General features: G+C 32.9%; 1 protein-coding gene across 2 annotated transcripts in view; it reads left to right on the forward strand.

The window, feature by feature from the left end:
• DYNC2H1 (dynein cytoplasmic 2 heavy chain 1) overlaps positions 1 to 24,106 on the forward strand; it is a 371,095-nt gene that overhangs the window by 40,918 nt on the left and 306,071 nt on the right. For both annotated transcript variants that reach the window (XM_031016281.3, XM_031016282.3), the window contains exons 21-36: positions 1,795 to 1,944; positions 2,960 to 3,165; positions 4,108 to 4,263; positions 4,352 to 4,466; positions 4,992 to 5,162; positions 6,051 to 6,433; positions 8,345 to 8,477; positions 8,577 to 8,694; positions 10,599 to 10,711; positions 12,705 to 12,824; positions 15,570 to 15,720; positions 18,420 to 18,625; positions 19,773 to 19,955; positions 20,551 to 20,733; positions 22,750 to 22,973; positions 23,721 to 23,836. In XM_031016281.3, coding sequence (XP_030872141.3) covers positions 1,795 to 1,944; positions 2,960 to 3,165; positions 4,108 to 4,263; positions 4,352 to 4,466; positions 4,992 to 5,162; positions 6,051 to 6,433; positions 8,345 to 8,477; positions 8,577 to 8,694; positions 10,599 to 10,711; positions 12,705 to 12,824; positions 15,570 to 15,720; positions 18,420 to 18,625; positions 19,773 to 19,955; positions 20,551 to 20,733; positions 22,750 to 22,973; positions 23,721 to 23,836 — 2,728 coding nt within the window. The remainder of the gene's footprint in view (positions 1 to 1,794; positions 1,945 to 2,959; positions 3,166 to 4,107; positions 4,264 to 4,351; positions 4,467 to 4,991; positions 5,163 to 6,050; positions 6,434 to 8,344; positions 8,478 to 8,576; positions 8,695 to 10,598; positions 10,712 to 12,704; positions 12,825 to 15,569; positions 15,721 to 18,419; positions 18,626 to 19,772; positions 19,956 to 20,550; positions 20,734 to 22,749; positions 22,974 to 23,720; positions 23,837 to 24,106) is intronic.

The raw sequence follows: 24,106 nt of genomic DNA on the forward strand, positions 1-24,106 counted from the left end.
TACAATATGATAGACAAGAGATGATGGAAGCTTGTATCATGTAGTGGTAGTGGAGATAGAACTATATCTCCACTGATTGATGATGTATAGGGGTGGGTGTGGTTAGAGAAAGATAAATCAAAATGTCTCTTAGGAGTTTGGCTTGAGCAGCTGGGAAAATATTGGTGCCATTTCCTGAAATAGGGATGACTAGAGGAGCAACTGGAGTTTAGAAGTGGTGGAGATTGAGTTGTCTGGTAGAAATCAAATGAGGAATGTGGAATTTAGAGTAAAGGTAAGGACTACAAATACAAATTTTGAAGTCTTCTTTCTATCTATGATACTTAAGCCTTGGGCTTGGCTTAGACCAACTGGTAGATAATGAACACAGGGTGTAAGACCTGGCTTGAACTTTGCAAGATTTAGACTTCAAGCATAGGATGAGGAGCAAAGGACATAAATGGAGTGGGAGGAAAGACAAGAGATTGTAGTGTCACAAGAGCTAAAGGAGAAATTGATGTTGTTTGCTGGGAACAGCAAGCAATTAGGTATTATAAGAGGTAATATGTGAGGTAGGAAGTGGCATGAGATAATAAAAGAACTAGGCAGAATCTTCATGTGAGCCATATCAGGGACCTTAGAATCTCATATTCTGTGGGCACTGGGGAGCTGTTGCTGGATTTTATATAGCAAAGTATTATATAATTCTCTTTTGGTATGTCTGTTTGTTGGTATGTGGATTTGAGGGGTAGGACTGGAGGTAGGTAGACTAGGAAACTATTGTGATATGTTTTACAGGCTAACTGGAGTTCTGTTCACGTGTAGAAAATTAAAATCCTGAGGTGTCCAATCATAGTTCACTGCAGCCTCAAACTCCTGGGCTCAAGCAGTCTTCCTGCTTCAGCCTCCTCAGTAGCTAGGAGTACAGGTGTGCACCACCATGCCCAGTTAATTTTTAAAATATATTTTTTTAGAGATGCGTTCTCACTATGTTGCTTAGGTTAATCTTAATCCCCTCACCTCGGCCTCCCAAAGTGCTAGGATTACAGGTGTGAGCTGCCCTGCCCAATTCAGTTATATTCGAATTTCCTTTGTCTGTTTTATTATATATGCATACTGATATTTAAAAATGTTTAAATGGATTTTATTGCTTTATTGAATAGTAAAAGTACAGATATTAATTATAGGATACTGTTGTTTACAAAGCTTTAAAAGCCTTAGAGGCAATTCCAGCAGTTTAGCACCCATTGACCTACACCCAAACTGTTTATTAAATTGTTAGCTATATATAACTTAGGGCACTTCAGTTAAAAACCCTGAATGCATGAGCTTAATTTCACTTCTTTAGTTGTCTGTTTCTTAAGTACCTTTTTTCATGACTTTCCTTCTCTATTAAGTCGGATAATTTAGTTAACTTATGCTGTTAGATAATCACTAATTTTAGCTCCTTTAGAAACCTCTTTAACATTTTCTTGTGAATGGACCATTTATAATAAGAACTTTACTTTGATAAACTATAGTATTATCTTTATGGATTTCATTTAGTCTCATATTACTACTTTATCTTTTTTAACCTCTGATGTTAGAGTGCCTTAGTTGAATTTGCGTATAGTAAAAAATAACCATCAGAAAGTTTATATCCAGGAATTTTTTTCTGCCAAATCAGAATATATAGGAATTTAACAAACTGTTTAAATGCAAAAATCTTAATTTAAAAAATAAAGTTATGAAACAAAAATTAAAATAAATGAAATCTTAAGAGATTTGATAAAATAGGTTGTTATTCAATTTGTTTTTTTTTTTTTTAACCTTTAGATTTTGCCCTTATTTCAAGAAGCTGAAGACAAAAACAGACTTTTACGAACTGTGGCTGGTGGAGGTTTAGAAACAATTAGTAATTTGAAAGCCAAGTGGGATAAATTTGAGTTAATGATGGAAAGTCACCAACTTATGATTAAAGACCAGGTTAGAATCTTTTAGTTATTTATTAAAATGGGAACTTTTTTCTTACTTAAGATTTCTTGCTTATCTTTTATTCCTTTATAGCCCAGGTTTATAATAATTTAATGTGGCTGTTGAAATTGACCTCCCTGACTACTTTTATAGTGAAATATATAAGTGATGATTGTTCCACATGGTTTTTCTTCACTTCCTATCATACCAAGAAGAAACCAATGTCTTTGAAATGTAACATTATTTGTAGGCCTATGAATGAATCTGTTGCTTACCTACTATGTATGGCTTATTGCTGAAACTCATGTTTTCTTTAATTACTAAATTTATTAGGATATCAGTTTAACTACTCTAATGGAGACCCCAAAAATTGTAGCTTATGTTTCTGTCTCACATTAGACTATAAGCTGCTATAGTGCCTCTGCTCCGTAACTTTGTCTGGGTCCTAGGTTTTGTCAATCTTTTTGTCTACCATCTCTAGCGTATTGTCCAGGATGGGTTATTCAGTTGCTGTGTAGTAGGGTTGGGAGAGAGAAAAGGAGAAAAAGGCAGTATCTGTCTTTTAAAGACACAACCTGGAAGTTGCACATATCTACTGCACTCATATTTTATCAACCAGAAGTTAGCCTTAGGGCCCAGTCCTTAGCTGCATGGGAGACTGGTCAATGCCTTCCTTAATTTAGCAGCTATATACTCAGGTAGAACAATCAGCAGTCATCAAACAAACATTTTTAAATTATCTTACCTTTGTTGTTAGTTGTACTAGGTGTGGTTAACCACATGAACGATTTTTGAATGATTTTATTTGAATTATCTCTTGTTATTATAAATTTATGGTCTAGTTTATATGTTTGAATTATTTTATTGAACTTGGAATTAATAATTAAAATAACAACCATCCTTTGAAAAATTGACATTGGTCATTGATATTTTTTCACTTTTAAATAGAAAATATTAGAAAGAAAAGTATGAACCCAAAATGAAATTTTACTGTGCATTAAATTATTTAAATTTTATTGGCTTATAGATTGAAGTGATGAAAGGAAATGTGAAATCACGTCTTCAGATCTATTATCAAGAACTGGAAAAATTTAAAGCTCGTTGGGACCAACTAAAGCCTGGTGATGATGTTATTGAAACTGGCCAACATAATACTCTTGATAAAAGTGCAAAGTTAATAAAAGAGAAAAAAATTGAGTTTGATGATCTTGAAGTCACAAGAAAAAAGCTGGTGTATGTTTTTTCTTTAAAATTGATAGTGCCCATTTTGAAAAAACAATTTATATATCAAGCTAGTAATTTTCTTATGTCTGTTATCTTGATAACTTTCCTCATAAACTTCATCCCTTTTTAAACTACAAGTAATAAGCATTCATGTACTGTTGTCTTAGGAGTCATAGTTGTGTTATATAAGGATATCAAGAGAAAGCAAATTTCAAGAAAGGCCTAGAAGATAGATTTACCTAGAAGTTATATCAGGGTTAGAACTGTCACTTTCTTTGAACTTATCCTATTTAAAAATGAAATATATATAATTTTCAGAAAAATTACTTTTAGTGCCTCTGAGAAAAAAATAAATCTAGCATAATAAGTAATAATAAAAAACTTCAAAGAAAAAAATGAGTTGTTGGCTTATAATAATATAAAGTATTAAATTTGAGCACTGCTTTAGGTTTGTTCTATTTAAGTAGATGCTTTCATAAATGAGTGGAGTGAGTCAATTTTGTTACCATAATTACTAAATGGCATTATACTGATTAGATTAAGGATATCTTATACTCTAGAAGCTTGCCCTTTCAACTGAGAAGAGTATTCTTTTCCCAGATTAATCTGTAGATTTATACAATCTTGAATATTTACATATATATAATATGTATTATGTACATATAAATCTCTCTATATTACCAACTCAGTTTTGACTTCTTTGGAAAAAATGTATATTAATGAATTTATAGAGTTCATATATGAGTAGGTAAAGTAAAATTCTCATAGTAAATAGGTAGTTTCTTAATGTTCTTATTGTAGTTTCTTATTGTTTATTATTGTATATCTATTAAACATACACAAGTGTGTGTGTACACACATACAAGGATTGCAGTTAAGTAACTTAATGATACTTAACAGTATCAATATTTCTGTTTTTAAAATTTAATATTTCAATATTTGTTTCTATAGTGATGATTGCCATCATTTTAGACTGGAAGAGCCTAATTTCTCCCTGGCAAGTAGCATCTCTAAAGATATCGAGAGCTGTGCACAAATTTGGGCCTTTTATGAAGAGTTTCAACAAGGATTTCAGGAAATGGCCAATGAAGACTGGATCACTTTTCGGTTTGATTCAAAAACAATGTTTAGACTAATAATTTGGTTGTTTTATTTTTGGATGTAATCTTTGCAATGTGTTTTTGGTATTTTATAGGACTAAGACATACCTGTTTGAGGAATTTTTGATGAACTGGCATGACAGATTAAGGAAGGTTGAAGAACATTCAGTGATGACAGTGAAATTACAATCAGAGGTTGACAAATATAAAGTAAGATTGTTTTATTATTTTGCCAATTAAAAACAATGTTTGGAGCTTTCATCTTTTTCTTATGTAGTGACTGAACTATATAATTTTACTTTATATGTTTTTCAATTAAATTATTCCATTTCATGAAGAAAATAGGAAATACAGAGTAAACCATAGAAATTATTGATATTTCTACTACCAGTGAGAAAGAAGTTACAAGAAATTTATGTTAAAGTTAAAAAACAGAGTGCTTATAAATTCCAGTCCATCATGGGTCCTATCCTATAATAATAAAAATAGAAATAGTCTATGCCATGTTTTAAAATATATTAAACTACAAAGGGTAATTTGTGTGTGTCCATGGCAACATTTAATCAAAAGCTTTATACAATTCTGTTTAAGAATATGATTTTAAGATTATTAAACAAGAAAATGGAATAATTAAAATTTTGGTAACTAATAAGCATAAAAGTAAATACTAATTTGCATTTTGCTAATATATGTATATGTGTATACGTATGACTTTTTCTTTTTTTTTTGTAACAGATCGTAATTCCTATCTTGAAATATGTGAGAGGGGAGCATCTTTCTCCAGATCACTGGCTTGACCTTTTTCGTCTCCTTGGACTTCCTAGGGGGACTAGTCTAGAGAAACTACTGTTTGGTGATTTGCTCAGAGTAGCTGATACAATTGTAGCCAAAGCTGCCAACCTTAAAGTATGAATCACTTTTATAAATATCCCATAAGTCTGGCCTTTTTTAATATACAATATTGCTTCATATTTTGTTTAAATACAAAAAAAGTCTTCCTTTAAGGGAATCAGCTTTAATCAAAAAGTAAACAAACACAAATCGTTTTACATAAAATACATAAAAAATTATGTGATATGTTACACATAAAAGCTAGAGGATACACAAATCCAGAGAGCTAAGCCAAGAATCAGTTTGCTAATCACTTTTAGAAAAGCTCTCAGGTAAAAGTAAAAGTTGTCACAATTTATTACAAGTGACAGACTTTTAGTGTTGCATTCTGGCCGTTCAAAATTATAAGGACTCTTGATATCAAATTGTTTTATTTCCTATCCCAGAAATAAACCTTTGTGTTTGTTAATAACCCTGGAATGTTTTTAAATAATCTTGAGAAGTTATGAAGCATGACTGTTGCAGAAGATAACTCTAGTGGATTGTTAATCATTTTAGATGTATCAGAATCTACAATAAGATTACAGTATAATTTCTGAATTTCTTTTGTTCCAAATATTGGCCTTTTGGTCTGTAAAACTTTAAATAAACCACACTAGTTTTGTCTTTTGTGATGGATGCTTTAATTTTTTGCTTTTCTTTTAGAGAGGTAAAAAGCATAAGGCAGAACTTTGTATATATTTTGACCATGTGAACCAGGATACTTAGTATCTTACATGCTTTGATAAAATAGCCAGTAATTTTCTTGAGTTGCATGTAAAATAGAGCCACTTAACTTTTTTTTTTTTTTGCCTTATGGTGAAAAGCCAGATAAAATATATTTTTCATAAAATACTTTTCTATTATTTACTTATGTGAAAATTAATGTTGAAGTAATAAACATGGATATTTTGTGTTAAATAGGATTTAAATAGTCGGGCACAAGGTGAAGTTACAATCAGAGAAGCTTTACGTGAACTTGATCTTTGGGGAGTTGGAGCAGTGTTTACATTAACTGATTATGAAGACAGCCAAAGTCGAACTATGAAGCTGATTAAAGACTGGAAAGATATAGTAAATCAGGTTGGAGATAATAGATGCCTTCTCCAATCCTTAAAGGATTCTCCTTATTATAAAGGATTTGAAGATAAAGTATCAATTTGGGAAAGAAAACTTGCAGAGTTAGATGAATACCTGCAGAATTTAAATCATATTCAGAGAAAGTGGGTGTATTTGGAACCCATTTTCGGCCATGGAGCATTGCCAAAAGAACAGACACGCTTCAACAGAGTTGATGAAGATTTTAGGTCAGTACAATGATGTAAGACATAGACACATATGGTATTTTTTTTAAATTAATTCATATTGTGAAGTGCTTAATACAGGCAAATTACTTTTACATGATTGGTATCCTCTGTGTATTCAAATTCTTTCCTAGTGGATCCTTTTGAGAAGCTATTCCTCTCATTCAAGCATTTACTTCTTGAACCATTATGGTGTGGTCTCTGTTATTACCACTCTACCTAATAATACATACTTCATAAAATCACCAATTACTTTCTCTTTTAAATTCAAAAGGCATTTTCAATTTTTATTTTACTTTATCTCTCATTAGTATTTAATAGAGTTGAGCATTTCTTCTTTCTTAGAAAGTCTCTTCCATTGGCTTCTGTGATTTCGTCCTCTCTTGGTTTTCTGACTGTCTCTCTAGTTCAACACATAGTTCCTAGTCCTTAGCTGTCTCCAAATCTTTAGATGTAGTCATTCTCCAGGCCTCAGCCTTCGATTTTTTTCTCACTGTATTCTCAGGTAATCTTAACCACTGCCAGCATCAGTTCTCTTTTATATGCTGAGGTCTCCTCAACTTACATGTACAGCCCATATTTCTCTTCTGAGCTCCAAATCTACCAAACATGCTCAAATAGTAGGCTAAAACTGAATTCATGAGCTTAATTTACCAGTTCCTTTCCAACAAATCTTTTTTCTTTCTGATTCCTATTTCAATAAATGGCCCAACCTAATTGCTGAAAGCAGAGACATGATGGATAACTTTGATATCTCCCTCTTCCTCCACTTTTGCATACATTAAGTTGCCAAATTTTGTTGATTCTAACCTGCTTAGTATATCTTGAACCAAACACCTGTACAGAAGTATATCTGTACTTCTATTCTAATGTTCTGTATCTCTTACTTGGACTACGCACATTAACCTTCTGACTTGCTCTTGTATAATATAAGTTTTTCACACAATAGCCAGAGTAATTGTTTAAAAATGCAGGTTCAGCACTTTCTTTTACTCCTGTAAATAAAACTTTAAAATGGTTTCCCATTGTGCTAGGGATAAAGCATGATCTGCTCCTTGTTCATTTCTCTATCCTTTTCTTGTGCTGCTCTCCATTTTGCTTTAGTGACTCTAGCTTTTAGTTTCTCAGTCATACCTATCTTCTTCCCAGAATCTTTGCCAGAAACGTCTTCTACTTACTCACTTTTTCGTTTTATTCTTCATCTGCATATCAATTTAAATTACTTCCTTAAAGAAGTCCTAGGTTATGGGTTGCCCTGTTAGCCATTTTAACAATACTTTACTTTTCCTTTTTAACATTTATCACAATTTTATTTAAATATTTCTAGAAATTATTTGATGTCTTTTGCTGTCACTGGACCATTAGCTCTATGAGGTAGGGCTTAAAATTAGCTTAGCAAGGCTGGGCATGGTGGCTCACGCCTGTAATCCCAGCACTTTGGGAGGCCGAGGCGGGCGGATCACGAGGTCAGGAGATCGAGACCATCCTGGCTAACACGGTGAAACCCCGTCTCTACTAAAATATACAAAAAAATTAGCTAGGCGCGGTGGCGGGTGCCTGTATTCCCAGCTACTTGGGAGCCTGAGGCAGGTGAATGTCAGGAACCCAGGAGGCGGAGTTTGCAGTGAGCAGAGATTGCGCCACTGCACTCCAGCCTGTGAGACAGAGCGAGACTCCATCTCAAAAAAAAAAAAAAAAATTAGCTTAGCAAATGAAATATATAAGATAATTTAAAATATGAGAAGTTAAAAATGATAGTGTGATATTAATATTTAACATTCCTAGAGGTGTAATACTGTTATAATAGTGTTACCTTTAGTTCATTTTAAGCAGTTAAAAAAAGTCTTAATCTGTTTTTCTTACCCCCCCAAATTGTTAAAATAGATGTGAAGATACTTTTTTTTTCTTTTGTAGATCAATAATGACTGATATCAAGAAAGACAATAGAGTCACAACATTAACTACTCATGCTGGAATAAGAAATTCTCTACTAACAATACTTGATCAGCTTCAAAGATGTCAGAAATCATTAAATGAATTTTTGGAGGCATGTTTTTTAAGAAAAAATATATAATAAATTGTAAAGTACTTGATATCTTAATTATTTGAAAAAAAGAAAGCTATTTTTTGTTTCTATTTTTGTTAGGAAAAACGCTCAGCATTCCCAAGATTTTATTTTATTGGTGATGATGACTTATTAGAAATATTGGGCCAGTCTACCAACCCATCAGTGATTCAGTCTCACCTGAAGAAGCTTTTTGCTGGTAGGATTCAACATTTATTTAACAGATATTTATTGAGTTTCAACTGTCTGCCAGGCCTAATATTATGCTCTTAGGTAGACTACTGAATACAGTAGTCAGTTCATATACCCAAATACAGTTCCTGTACCCAAAGAATGTACAGTTTAGTGGGAGAGACAAGGTTGTAAGTTGACAAATATAATACAGTGTGACAATTCTGGTGATTGACATAAGTATGTGGTGCTATAGGTCCATCTGTGAGGGCATTTAGCTCAGTTTTAGGGCATCATGAAGTAAGTGACATCTAGGGCGATATCTGAAGAATGTATAGGCCTTAGTTAGAAAAAGGCAGGCAGGCAGTGGGTATAGGCTGTGCAAAGGCCTGTAGTGAAGGAGAATATGCCTCTTCCTTATTGAGTTTAAGGTGTCCTGAATGACATACAGGTGGAGATACTCCGTAGGCAGTTATTGTCAGTGAAGAGACCTAGGTGAGAATGTAGGAGTCATCCATATGGAAATAATAGTAAGCTATGGAAACAGGTGAGATTACTTGGGGGAAAACTGTAATGTCAAATGCTTTGACGTTGTAGAGTCACTTTAATGGGATACTTATTAGTGGCAAATGGAATAGGTTTATTACCAAAATAATGACTATTATTTTCTTAAAATACTTAATTTACTTGGAAAGCGCAAGCAAATGAATTCTTCTATAGAGCAAACAGCTCTATAGAAAAGAGCTGTATTTTTCAAATTAAATTTATGAAGTAAAATAATTTTCATCATTTTAACAAATAATCAAGGATCAGCAAAATATAACCCATGGGCCAAAATCTGGCTCATTACTTGTTGTTTTTAAGTAAAGTTTTGTTGAAACATAATCCTGCACAGTAGTTTATGTATTGTTGTCTATACCTTTCATGCTATGAATGCAGAGTTGAGTAGTTGACACTGACCATATGGTCCATTAGACTTAAAATATTTACTCTCTGGTCCTGTACAGAAATATTCATCAATTCCTATGTATCTGAAGCTTTAGGATGCTTATATTTGTAACTATGATTTGGGCAATGGGAAGTAGTAGAAAACAAACTCTTGGAATCAGAACCCTTTTATTCAACCAATCTCTCTATTGTTTATTAATTGGTTATCAAGTTACCTCTCTGAAATTTAGTTTTTTCTTTATATTGCAAATAATAATATAGTTTTTTTGTGAAGATCAAAATGACATAATATATTCAAGTTTTTTATATACTATAAAGTAATATGCAAATTTGGGGGGAAGGGTAGTCTTATTTGCCTTCAACACATTTACCTGTTCATGGGAATTTGGGTTATTTCCAGTTTTTGGCTATTATGAATAAAGCTGTTGTAAACAATCATACAAGTCTTTCTGTAGATATACATTTTTATTTGTATTGGATAAACACCTAGTTTTGGAATTGCCAAGTCATATAGTAAATATATGTTTAACTTTTTTAGAAACTGCCAAATCATTTTCCGAAGAGGTTATAACATTTTTCACTCCCCCAAGAATGTGAGTTAGGACAATTCTTACTGATTGGTACATAGTAGTTGATTAGGTTGCCTAAATTTTTTTTTCTGGAAAATGGTAGGAATGAATAAACAAACATATATAGAAATATCTAAATAAACATTCACAAATTTGACCAGTGAATCCTGTCACATATAGATAGATATTGATAAGAAATATTTCAGATGAGTGATAAGAATATTGATTCAGAAAGTGATTTTTTTCCCTCAATAGGACATTTAAACACTAGGAGCACTATATATTATGTGGTATACATTATAATTTGATTATTATATATGTTTTAGGGTATATATTAACACTATGTGACACATATTGTATCTAATAATTATGTCTTTAATCCTTTTGCATTTCAATCATTGCTTTTATATTTCAGGTATTAACAGTGTTTGCTTTGATGAGGAATCAAAACATATAACTGCAATGAAATCTTTAGAGGGAGAAGTTGTACCTTTTAAAAATAAAGTTCCTCTATCAAATAATGTAGAGGTAAGCAATTCTTTTTCAAATATGAAAACAAAAAGAATTAACTATATATGAACTTTGTGTCTAAAATAATTTAGTCAATTTAGAGGGTAAAGTTGGTTAATTTAGGTATTTTAGGAAACTCAGCTCATATCTTAAAAATGATTTGTTTTGTTAGTTTCGGAGTATTTTGATATTAAAAAGAATATGGATTTGTAGTCTTTGGAAGGCAGCCTGTAATTATGAAAGGAACCTTGGCCTTGGAGTAAAAAATCTTAGATATTAATCTTAGCTCCACAACTTAATAGCTATGTGACTTACAGTGTTGTTTTTCTAATCAGTAAAATGGTAATCTCAGTACAGGTGGAGTATGTCTTATCCAAAGTATTTGGGACCAGAGAAGTGTTTCAGATTTCAGATTTTGTTAGATTTTGGACTATTTGCATTATGTCAGTTCAGCATCCCTAATGTGAAAATCCAAAATGCTCCAATAAGCGTTTCCTTTGAGCATCATGCCAACCTCAAAAAGTTTTAGACTTTGGAGGATTTTGGATTTTGGATTTTTGGATTAGGGATGTTCAACCTGTAACTGTTGCAAAGACTTTCAATTAAAAATTAAATGAGATAATTGGCTTTAAGTACACTATTTAGTGCTTGGAACATGCTACTCAATACATTTTAGTTGTCTTTACTCTTTAAAATATGAATTTGTATAAGATGATTTGGGTGAACAAGTAAGCAAACAACTATTGATTAACTGGTTCTGCAGGACTGGAAGTAAACTGATCAAAGGCCTATTATAGGCATATAGCTAAAACTAACTAGCAATAGATTGCATCACATGGAATTGTAATTTTTCAATTTCAAATTATCTTCCAACTGGAAGCCAGGGCCCATGCCTTACCATGTGCATGTCCATACAGCCTAGCAAAATGTTTATTCCTGGTTAGGTTACAACATTTTATTGGGTATTGAGTGCATAAATCAGTTGATTGAAAACCTGGGAGATTTGCTAATCATATTTGGTTAAAAGTTTTTTTTTTTTTCCTTTCTTGTAGTTTTGTTGGATATACACAAAGGGACAGAGCTTAAATTTTAGCAACTGGGCTAGAGCAGGTATACCAGCAAAGGAAAAGTTGAAACTCTGGAAGCTTTATGATTGTTAGCAGAGTAGGTGTCTCTGTTGCCATGCACTGAGAGGCAGATTCTCACTCTTTAGCTTCAGTGAATTTTGATGCTATTTTCAATACTGGAAAATGCTCTACAGATTGAAAAAAAAAGCTGGAACTCAGAGTAATTTAAGTACACAATGATGAAAGGCTAAGATTGCAGCTTTTGCCTTTTTATTACAAATGATATATTTTTAAGGTTAAGAAGTGATTCATAAATATTCATTGTTGTTTCTATCAATCATTGTTATTTTAACTTTTTATTACTTTATATATAATCAAGTGAGTGGAAAAATACATTTTTTTCACTTTGAAACAAAATTAGTTTTGTTGGATGAAGCAATCTAAGCCCCCAAATTATACATTTCATCCTGATGAAGCAATCCCTTCCTATGGTTACGACTTTATGAATATAAGATCATCAGGATGGCATGAGCCAGGAACTTAGCCAGCCATTTTGACCCTGATTTATTGGCCAAACTATCTGGTTTGATTCATCATAATGATGAAGTGAATGGGTCAACTTTTAAATGCTCATATTATATTGGCTTGTATAGATATAGTCATGGTAGTGTTAGCCACAAATTTATGAGTTTTCACACTCATCATTATCCTAAGAGGTGAACAAATTGTTTTATTCAAATTATTTAAACTGTTTATTAAGAAAATAAAGAATTATATTCCTATAACACATTTTAGGAGTGTAATGATCAATAGGAAAGTATAATACCCCGTCTTGAAATAACAGTATAGAGTTAGTAGATTGTATATTTATTTTATGTCTTATATATATTATTTTCCAGTTTATTTTATGTCTTGTTTATATTATTTTCCAATTTCTTTTTCAGACATGGTTGAATGATTTGGCCTTAGAAATGAAGAAAACTTTGGAACAGTTGTTGAAGGAATGTGTTACTACTGGGCGAAGTTCTCAAGGTGCAGTTGACCCATCTCTGTTCCCTTCACAGGTAAGGAGGCTTACGTGTAGAAGCTGCATAGGCATGGTACATGGAAAGATCCCTGACCTAGAAGCCAGGAGGCTCAGATAAATCGCATCTGTTTTCTCCCTTTATCTAACAGTTAACGAACAAATTGCTTAACTTCTGAGTCTCAGTTCCTTCAGCTGTAAAATGTGGGGGATGAATTGAGATCCAAGCAACCTAGGCCAGTGGTGAGTAGGATGGGGAGGATGGAATCAGGCATCTAATAGCTTCCTGGTTCCAGATGATTAGTTCATCATTGATGGAGAATCACAGGATCTATAACACTGTTGTCCCCTACCTGTCCATCCCTCCCATGGGATCATCTAAGCATTGGAGCTGGCAGGAACTTAGCAGGTATTAGTGTAAATCTGAAATAGTCATAACACTAAACTGTAATATTGACAGTGAGAGTGAGGTCATATGGTGAATTACAGAGATGGCTGCAGCTCAGGGTTAATAGGCGTTCATCCCTGAACACTGGGTACTAGATATTTAGCTTACAAAATTTGTACCAGTCTATATCAAAATGTAGCACTAAGACTTGTGTTAAACATCCTGCATTGTTTAATAGTTGGGCCAGACTGTTACAGGTGTAGGTCATCAGGAACTTTAGTTCTTAGGGACTGTGGATGATAGACATTGGGATGTTTCATGATTTCTTACAGAAAAATCTACCCAGCAGCTCTCAAAGTTATTTGCTTTTCAAATAAAAAAAAAATGTAGTGGCTATTGGAACAGGTTTTTATGTTGATTTTCTTTAAGTATGGAAGCTTGGAACAGTTTACATTCTGAACCATTTTCTCATACATGCCATTTGTATCTTTTTTCATTTTAAGGCAAACTGAAATGTTTCAAAAAAGCTCAAATTCTTAGAGAAAAATATAAGTAATCGTCATTGAATAACCAAAGCCATTGTAGAACCAGAGTAGACTGCTTTATTACCACTGAAAATGTTTCCTAGTACTCTGTCAACTTCCAGATAGGATTTATAAATCAACTTAGAATAAAAGACACAGTATACAAAAAGTCTACAAAAGCAATATTGTATAATATTTGGGTTAGGGAAATGGCAATTGTGTTGGGAGATATAGTGGGAGGTAATAGGCTAGAGAAAGTTGTTGGATTTCAGCCTGCAACTTCCCTCCAGGCCCTTGAGCAGTCAGGTAAAAGTGTGAACTACTAAAAATGTAAATAGTTCATTATCTACTAAAATAATTCTAGTTTATTAGCAGTTAATGCTAAGAAATATTGATCTCAAGAGTATTTACATAAGGGAATTGAGTAGCATAATTGGCTATTATGTACTGATAATTCAGTTGCTTTTTTTATATGGACCTGAAATAATGGTAGAGAGGGTACTTTCTGGTATGGGAAGGAGGCAGTGTGGTAAAGTAGAAAGAATCTGACTTTGGTTTAAATATTAATCTTTGCTAGTTATCCTGAGTAGAACATTTTGACACTTACATTATTTACATGACCTTCAAGTACCTACGTTATCAAGTCATTTTGAAGGTTATTTCATAATGTTTGCAGAGCACACTTAATTGTCATTACATTTTAGGTAATTAATAATATTAGTTCCTATCCAGCTGTCTTAACAGTAATGTGATTTTATAACCCAGGACTGTAACTTAGCTATAACTTTTGTTAGCCATTCACGGAAATTACATAGCAGACTGTAAAAAATTAAGTTTATTGATATGTATTTATAATATAGAAATTCAGTAGTATTGCCTAGGATTAGGCTTGAAGGTAGCAAAGGAACATTTTTATATGAAAATCAAAGAGCAAAGTATTTTTCTCAAAAGCAGATTTGGTTCTCCATAAATGCCTCATCATATACCTGATTAAAGAAACTGATGAGTTTCATACCACAAAGTTTGTTTGGGCGATGACTTTGCTTAGAAATGAGTTACTAATTGGCTTTCTCTTCCATAAAAACCATAATGTAATATTTACAGAATGTTTTAAGTTGCAGTAAGACAGCAGCTTAGCCTGCTCTCATGTGGAGTGCAGTGGTGCGATCTCGGCTCACTGCAACCTCCCCCTCTCAGGCTCAAGCGATTCTCGTGCTTCAGCCTCCTAAGTAGCTGGAATTACAGGCATGTGCCACCACACCTGGCTAATTTTTGTATTTTTCAGTAGAGACGGGGTTTCTCCATGTTAACCAGGCTGGTCTTGAACTCCTGGCCTCAAGTGATCCACCCACCTCAGCCTTCCAAAGTGCTGGGATTACAGGCGTGAGCCACCGCACCCGGCCAAGGCAGATCTTAGTTTAGGAGAATACTGGAATTTTGCTATTGTAGACTTCAGTAGTATACTAAGAAATTATTTTGAAATGCTAAAGATTGCCCTTTTATTAATTAGAATGCATCATACTTTGATATTTTTGTAGTTTACTGGTTGAAAAAGAAGCCATTTCTGAAGAGAGGGGAAGAAAATACAAAGGCTTTGAGGTTACAATAAACATAGTGGGTTATAGGACCAGAAAAATAGGCTTATAGTAGAGTATAGTATGAAATGAGTTCTGTGAAGTAGGCTTGGCTGCATCACACAATACTTTTTCTACTACTATATTACTCTATTAATATTTAAGGTTCCAGTATGACATTAAGATGGAGAGATCCAATATACAATTGCCTATTTGAAAAAAGGTGTCTTTCTTTAAATTTATAAAATATTTCTAAGTAAATTCACCTTTTAAAAATAATTTTTCTCTTTATTCAATAGATTTTATGCTTGGCGGAGCAGATTAAATTCACTGAAGATGTAGAAAATGCTATTAAAGATCATAGTCTTCATCAGATTGAAACACAACTGGTGAATAAGTTAGAGCAATATACTAACATTGATACAAGTTCTGAGGATCCAGGGAATACTGGTATGGAAAAGACATTCCCTTTTCTGCCTGGTTCTGGGTTATTTTTTGGTATTCTATCCTAATTTACCTATTGTGTTTTTGACTGTATATCTGTGTTGGTGATTACTCGAGGAATTACAACATACATACTTAAATTTTTATAATGTACTTTGAATCAGTAATTTACTAATTTAAATAGAATATAGAAACCTTACTACCATATAGGCTTCTTTATCCTCTCCTTTTAATATTGTAGTTGTCTTAATATTTTACATTTACATACACTGAAAACTCCATGAGATTATGTTATAAATTTTGCTTTTAACCATCAAAGTTATTTGAAAAAACTCGAGGAGAACAATCTTTTATATATACCTAGATGTTTACCATTTGTTGCCCTTCCTTTATTCCTGATGTTCCAGGTTTCCTTCTGGTGTCATTTTCCTTCTGTCTAAAGAACTTCTTATAGTGTTTCTTTTGGAGAAGGTGTGCTGACTGTGAATTCACATAGATTTCCTTCATCCAAGAATGTCTTATTTTACGTTTATTTCTGAAGAATTTTTCACTGGCTATCCCGGGTTAACAATTCTTTTCTTTTACCATTTAAAGTGTTCTACTTCCATCTGAGCTATATGTTTTCTGATGAGGAATCCACGGTCATTTGAGTTGTTATTCTTCTATAAGTAATACATTACTTTTTTTTTCTGGCAGCATTCAAGATTTTCTCATATTCTTTAGTTTTCAGTAGTTTGATTATGAGATAGACACATCTTTGCATTTATTCTCTTTGGGGTTGTCTCAGCTTCAATCTGTACATTTGTTTTTCACCAAAATCTGGGAAGTTTTTAGCTCTTATTTCTTCAAACATTCTTCCTGTATTATACTCTTTCTCCTATCCTTCTGAGTTTCTCATGACATGGATGTTAGACCTTTTGGCATGGGTTTGGATCTCTGAAGTGCTGCCTTTTTTTTTTTTTTTTTTTCCTCTTTATTAGCCTGCACAATTTCTACTGCTCTGTCTTCAAGTTCACTGCCTCTTTCCTTTATTATTTCCATTTCAATATTGAGTCCATTCAGTGATTTTCAAAGAATTTTTCAGCTTTAAAATTTCTATTTATTTATATTTTTTATTCCTTTGCTGAGATATTCTGTCTTTCCACTTGTTTCAAAAGTCTTCACCTTTTACTTCTTGTACTTCTTAGAGCACTTTTATAATAGGGCTTTAAAGTATTTTTTTTTTTTTTGGAGGGCGGGGACAGGTTCTTGCTCTGTTATCCAGGCTGGAGTGTAGTGGTGAGACTGTGGCTCACTGCAGCCTTGACCTCCTGAGCTCAAGCAATTTTCCCACCTCAGCCTCCTGGGTAGCTGGGATTACAGACACGTGTCATCATGGCTGGCTGACTTTTTTATTTTTTGTAGAGACATGGTTTTGCCATGTTGCCCGGGCTGGTTTCAAACTCCTGGGCTCAAGCAGTCCTCCTGCCTCGGCCTCCCAAAGTGTTGGGATTACAGGCATGAGCCTCTTTGCCCGGCAATAATAGTACTTTAAAGTCTTTTGCAGATAACCTCAACAGGTATGTCATCTAGATACTGGTACTTATTATTGTCTTTTCTTATGTGAATTGAGATTTTCTTGGTTCTTTGCATGTTGAATAATTTTGGATGATATCATGGATATTTTGAATATTATGTTATGAGGGTTTGGGTTTTGTTTAAATCCTCTGGAGAACATTGATATTTTTGTTTTAGTAACTGATCCTGTTGGGTTCAGATTGCAAGTTCTAGCCAGCTTTCTGTGGGTTATGGTTCTGGTGTCAGTCTGTTTTCAAATCTTTGCAGTGCTATTTCAGTCTGTCCCACATGTGTTCCCTCGTAGCCAATTCCAGTCTTTGGTTTCTGATTAGAATGAGATCTATTCATGCACCACACCTTGGGAATGAGTCCAGGAGTTCCTAAAGAAGTTTATGGGGTTATTTTTTCAATCTCCTTCTTCTCCATGATCTTCTCAGCATTTTATGGTTCCCTCAGCCTTCTGTTTTGTTTCTCTGGCCAGAAAGCTGGGGTTCATGTACTTTATTTTCTTGCACACTTTTGTGCAATTTGGGTTTACCTACTCTCTTGGGATCACAGCTCCTCTGGAGTTTTAGGGACTTCTGGGTCCCAGCTGCCAGTGGGATAGCTAGCAGAAGACCCCTTTCCTTCTAAAGCCTGAGCTAGGGGTGGTTTTCTAGAGCTCTGTCTACACCAGTTTGGGTTTCTGGATGCATTGGGTATGGTCCTAGCGTTGCCAGAGGGGGGGAAAATACAATGGTAAATCCACCACTGGTTTGGTGTCTCTTCTAATTCTGGTCTTCCTCAATCTGCCTGCTACTCTTTTCAGAGTTCTAAATAGCAGTTCAGTGTATGTTGTCCAACAGGTTTTTATGCCTGCGTTCAGAGGGAGAAGCAGAGTGGAGTGTGCTTACTCCCTTGAATAAGGAACTGAAACTCTTTTCTCTTGGGATTTTGATATCTTAATTTTTATATTCAAAATTCTTATTTTTTACTTACCGGTAGATTTGACTTTTTTAGCTTATGTGATTTGTATTACTATACCATTCATATGTGTCATGAAATTACCATTTAAATTCATGGAGAAATCACCTGTACACATAATCATAAATTATATAAATCACAGGCTAACATTTTCTCCAATTGTCAATATTTTTATTTCTGCCTAGAATCGGGCATCCTGGAGCTTAAACTTAAAGCCCTAATTCTTGACATTATCCATAATATTGATGTGGTAAAGCAGTTAAACCAAATTCAGGTTCATACAACTGAGGACTGGGCTTGGAAAAAACAACTTAGATTCTATATGAAAAGTGATTATACATGTTGTGTTCAAATGGTGGATTCTGAATTTCAGTATACTTATGAATATCAGGTATGAGTTGTGGCAGTGTTTTATATTTCCAATTAGAAATTATTTACTTTAAAGAAAATTTGTTATTGGTAGAAATACTTTTTTATTTAAGTAGTAATTTTTCCATAATATTTTCAGTATTGTTGTGTTGTTTAATCAGAATTAGAAAGGTGTCACATAAGAAAAAAGTGAAACTTCATTCTATATACAAAAAAGTTAAAATATTGCTAGTTTTGTACTGAATTCTCAAAAATGTACCTTTTCTTGGAGTTGCATTTATATACAATTTGAAATATATCTTCATCCAAGGAGAACTAAATATAGACAACCTCAGTCAAAGCAATTTGGTTTGTGTCTCCTTATACAAGGCAAAAATTAGTGTAATTTTAAATATGCTAAAATGTTTGCTAAATATTTTTTAGTTTGTAAGATGAAAAAATTTTCAGACAAATAACCTAGTTAATGTAAACATGTTCTCAAAAATTCCACCTGTTGCCTCTGCCTTTTTCTATCATAATGAATGAATCATCAAAATATGTTTGAAAATATTGTTAATAAACCTATGTTAGGAGAGCTGCCAAATGGCTTTTTCAAAAGGGAAATGTATTTGAGACCCAAATCTATCTACCTCAATTGAGGAAAAACACACTGTAAATTGTAGCTGGAATGGGAGTCTGTTTTCCCTACAGTTTAGTAGAAACTTTGAGAATTATTTGATAAATTACATGATTAATTTCTTAAGGCATTTTTCAAATTCATTACACTTTGTGATCTCCAAAATAGTTCTGATTTGTGGATATCATAAGAGTCAAGGAAATAGTTTATATAAATTTTAAAATATGAAATGGGATGATTACTGTATAATAATTTTGGATTTCTTTTCCTTAGAAGTATATCTTTGTGCCATTAACAAGAACTTGAGAAACAATTTTGAAACCTAACAATGTATTGAGTATAGTATGAAATACTTTCTTGAAAAATAAGTTTGATTTCAGCTTGTGTTTAGAAAGCTTCTTTCACTAGAAAAAATTTTGGATATTTTTCTGTGTTAAAAACTTTAACCTGTTTGTTGCATTTTTATCTTTTTAACTACAATCTCATGCTGTAAAAATATTTGTAAATGTTGAATAGAACATGAATACTCTGACTTTGTGTTGTTCTTGTACAGGGTAATGCTTCCAAACTGGTTTATACTCCATTGACAGACAAGTGCTACTTAACTCTCACTCAAGCCATGAAGATGGGACTTGGAGGAAATCCTTATGGACCAGCTGGAACTGGGAAAACGGAGTCAGTAAAGGCTTTAGGTGGACTTCTTGGAAGACAAGTTTTAGTCTTTAATTGTGATGAGGTAGAATAAATAATTATCAAAATATGTAACAATGGGTTAATCATATTTAGATTAGTTTCTATTAGTATATGAAATACTCTACTTAAAAATCACTACATTTAAATTAGTTGAAGACAGAATTTGTTTAAATTGAAATGTAAAATGGACAGAGGTTGTACATAGTATAGTCCAAAACTTTTCTAAGAATTATGGCAAAGAAATAATTTTAAATACAGAATGAAGATTTATATTACATTGCAGAAAAATGTTTTTAGTAAAGAGAATAATACAAAAGGAAAAATCTTCTGTTCATTTCAGATGACAGTTTTAAAAACATTTTGTATGTAATTTGTATTTTGACTTAAAGAGTAACTAACACAAATCTTGTATTTTTTCTGCAAGCTTTTTAGAACACTTTCACATGCATTATTTTGTTTATCCCTTGAAATCAACCTGGGTTTTGAAAGAGTAGCTACTTAATCCATATTTTAAAATGAGCAAAAGAGGCATAGATGGGATAAATTATCACCTTATCAATAAGTAACATTAAATATTAAGTAGTTATGGGGATTTTGATGATTTTTTAATGAATATAATTTTTATTGTTGTTTTTAAGGGCATCGATGTGAAGTCAATGGGACGAATATTTGTTGGTTTGGTGAAGTGTGGGGCCTGGGGTTGTTTTGATGAATTTAATAGGCTGGAAGAATCTGTACTGTCAGCAGTTTCTATGCAAATCCAGACAATTCAAGATGCTTTGAAGAATCATAGAACTGTATGTGAACTGCTTGGCAAGGAGGTATAGAATATGTTGGGAATTTAAAGAATTAAAATATTTTGTAAGACTTGATATTACTCATACTTAAGCAATATTCTTTTTATTTCTCCTGACATCCATGTTTCTAATCTGTAACCTGTGTTGTAAGATTTTTTTAGCTATAAAATGTTTTTGAGGTTTCTTACCCTTTTTTGGTTCTACTTTCATTATTCTTTTTTTTTTTGAGACAGAGTTTTGCTCTTGTTGCCCAGGCTGGAGTGCAGTGGTGTGATCTTGGCTCACTGCCACCTCCGCCTCCCAGGTTCAAGGGATTCTCCTGCCTTAGCCTCCTGAATAGCTGGGATTACAGGTGCCCGCCACCATGCCCAGCTAATTTTTGTATTTTTAGTAGAGATAGGGTTTGATCATGTTGGCTAGGCTGGTATTGAACTCCTGACCTCAGGTGATCCACCCCCCTCGGCCTCCCAAAATGCTGGGATTACTGGTGTGAGCCCCACACCCAGCCCGTTATTCATTTTTAAACTTTCCATTTTGGATAATTCAGTTATAATAATATTTATATTGTTGTATTATATATTATTCTATTGTCTGTGCTGACATTGTTCACAGTGCCTTAATGTATTGTCTAATTTAATAATTACCACAACCCTTTGAAGTAGGTGCTATTATTTTTTTCCCTGCTTTGTGGCTGAAGAAACTAGGACTTGATAAGTAAGAGTAAGAAGTGGAGCTAGGAATTGAACCCAGGTCTGTGTAATTCTGAAGCACATTTTTTTTGGTTTAACCTTCAAGCATAGGAGCAGAATGAAGCACATGTTTTTGATCATTATTCTATATGAATGTTAAAACAACAAACACTTAGCTATTTTGTTCCTCACTTCTCCAAATAGGAGATATACATTAATGTCACTAGAATATAAATTCGTTTGTACAGAAAACATAAACTTTTTTATATAATGTGGATTGCTGAATACAGAAAGTTGTAAGAACTAAGAAATTATCATGTTATATAAAATAACATTTTCACAGTACATAGTTTTCTAGGTAGCCCAAGAATGTAAGACCAGTTCTAAATTGTTAACATGTTGTTTATGTGATGTTTAAACTCTTCACAAAGAAAAAGAGAAGAAACTATTAAGTGAGAATTACCTGGCTTCAAGATTTAGTTTCTTCTACATTCACTTTTTTTTCTTCTCTTACAAAGAAAGAGTTGTCTTTTCTCCCAACCAGTACTAATCTTTTCACTTGTACGTTGGAATCCTCTTCCCTGGGACCTTATTATCCCTTGTGCTATAGCTTCAGTCTTCCCTCCTCTACCAATTCCTCATTAGGTTTTAAACATACTCACATCTTTTTCATCTTAATAATAACTAAAACATAAACAAACCTTCCCTGATTTATATTTCTTCTTTCTCTTTTCTTTCCTTTGTAGCTAGATTTCTTGGTTTTTCTACTCTAGATGCTTCTACTTACTAATTGCCCAGTCATTGTTTACACATTGTAATTTAGCTTCTATTCTTAGGGTTTTGCTGAAAATCCTCCTACTAAGTGCTGTTATCACATTCAGTTCTTCCCTGTCATAATATTTATTATATTATGATTGCCTCTCTGTAATACCAGATAGACTCTGAGCTCCAGAGTGGCTTAAAGTATTATTTAGTTCAGTTGTGTCTGTGTACTTAACAAAGTGTTTAGTACTAAGAAGGCTTTTAGTAAACATATATTTAATGTATAAATAGATAATGAAATTAGTATCTCTTAAACATTCAGCCACAAAAAACTGATTATAAATAAACTCTGCAAAGCAGTGTAGGTCTTAAGGAATTTATCATATATTGAGTAAGGAGATGGTTAGTACATTGGAGGTTACCTTTACCTAAGGTATAAGATTTATGTGTAGTAATATGTCACAATAAAATTTCTGTTGGCAGCATATTTTATGTTTATAGTTTCAAATATAAATGATGCCTATATGTTAAATATTTTATTTAACTTAATATTTAATATTTAAATTAATATTTTTAATTAATATTTCAGGTAGAAGTAAATTCTAATTCTGGAATTTTTATCACTATGAATCCTGCTGGAAAAGGTTATGGAGGAAGACAAAAACTGCCTGATAATCTTAAACAGCTTTTCAGGCCCGTAGCTATGTCTCGTCCAGACAATGAGCTTATTGCAGAAGTTATTCTCTATTCGGAAGGCTTTAAAGACGCTAAAGTATTGGGCAGAAAATTGGTAGCTATTTTCAATCTATCTAGGTGAGTTTTCTTGTTCTAAATATTTTTATATTTTACATTTCTAATGATTGATTATGGTTATTAGTGATCATTTTCATATTTTCTCAATTCACCTATTGCATGATTTTTATTCTGATGATTTTATTGTACTTATAGTGTAGATATGAAAGGCTTTAGCATGCACATAAAAATATTGATTCAAAACTACTTGCTTTTCTTAAATATTAATTTGATCAGTTTTTTTTCTTCAAAATGTTTATATTAGAGTGCTTCAGCTAAATGATTCTTATTGAACTAATTTATCAGCTGACCACTCACAAACTACTGTTCTTTGGAAAGAATCCTTCACAATTTTTGTTATGTCTTATTTCTAGTAATAGAAACTGACATTTAGCTTCTTTGGGACAATGTACAATTCTCTTCCATATCACTTAAGAGATAATGGTGAACTAGACAGTGTCAGAGATTGAGAGCAAGATGGATTGATTAAAGGCTTTAGGCATTAGGGTAACAGGTAATTGTCATTTGGTGTCTTCATTAAGATAATTAGCTTGTTCATAAAAGCTTTATCCTACCCTTGAGAACCGTCCATCTTTAACAGCTTACTTGAATGATTATTTTGTGTGGTTGCTTCCCTTATATAAATTAATGGGATATCAACATTTATTTCTATGTGTCAGTAGTTATATTCTGTATTTCTTTGGATGTTATGATGAAAGTAATTTCTTCTAGCTATTTGATGCGTTGATTTCCATGTCTCTACTTCAGGGAACTTTTGACACCTCAGCAACATTATGACTGGGGTTTGAGAGCTTTGAAGACAGTTCTGAGAGGAAGTGGAAATCTCCTTAGACAGCTAAAGAAAAGTGGCACTACACAGAATGGTATGATTGATTATTCCAAATACATTAACTTATTTTTAAAAACATAAGCGTTAATTTAGAACAGTTTGAGATTTACAGAAAAGTTGTAGATACAATATTAAGGATTACTGTATACCCTGCCCCAATTTCTACTGTTGTTAACATCTTTCGTTAGTGTGGTATATTTGTCACAACTAATGAATCAACTTTGATACATTGTTTTTAAAGTAAATTTCCTACTTTATTCAGGTTTTCTCCAGTTTTTACCTGATGTCTTATAACTTTTAATGT

Source organism: Gorilla gorilla, chromosome 9 (assembly GCF_029281585.2).
Source record: "Gorilla gorilla gorilla isolate KB3781 chromosome 9, NHGRI_mGorGor1-v2.1_pri, whole genome shotgun sequence".
NCBI lineage: Eukaryota > Metazoa > Chordata > Mammalia > Primates > Hominidae > Gorilla > Gorilla gorilla.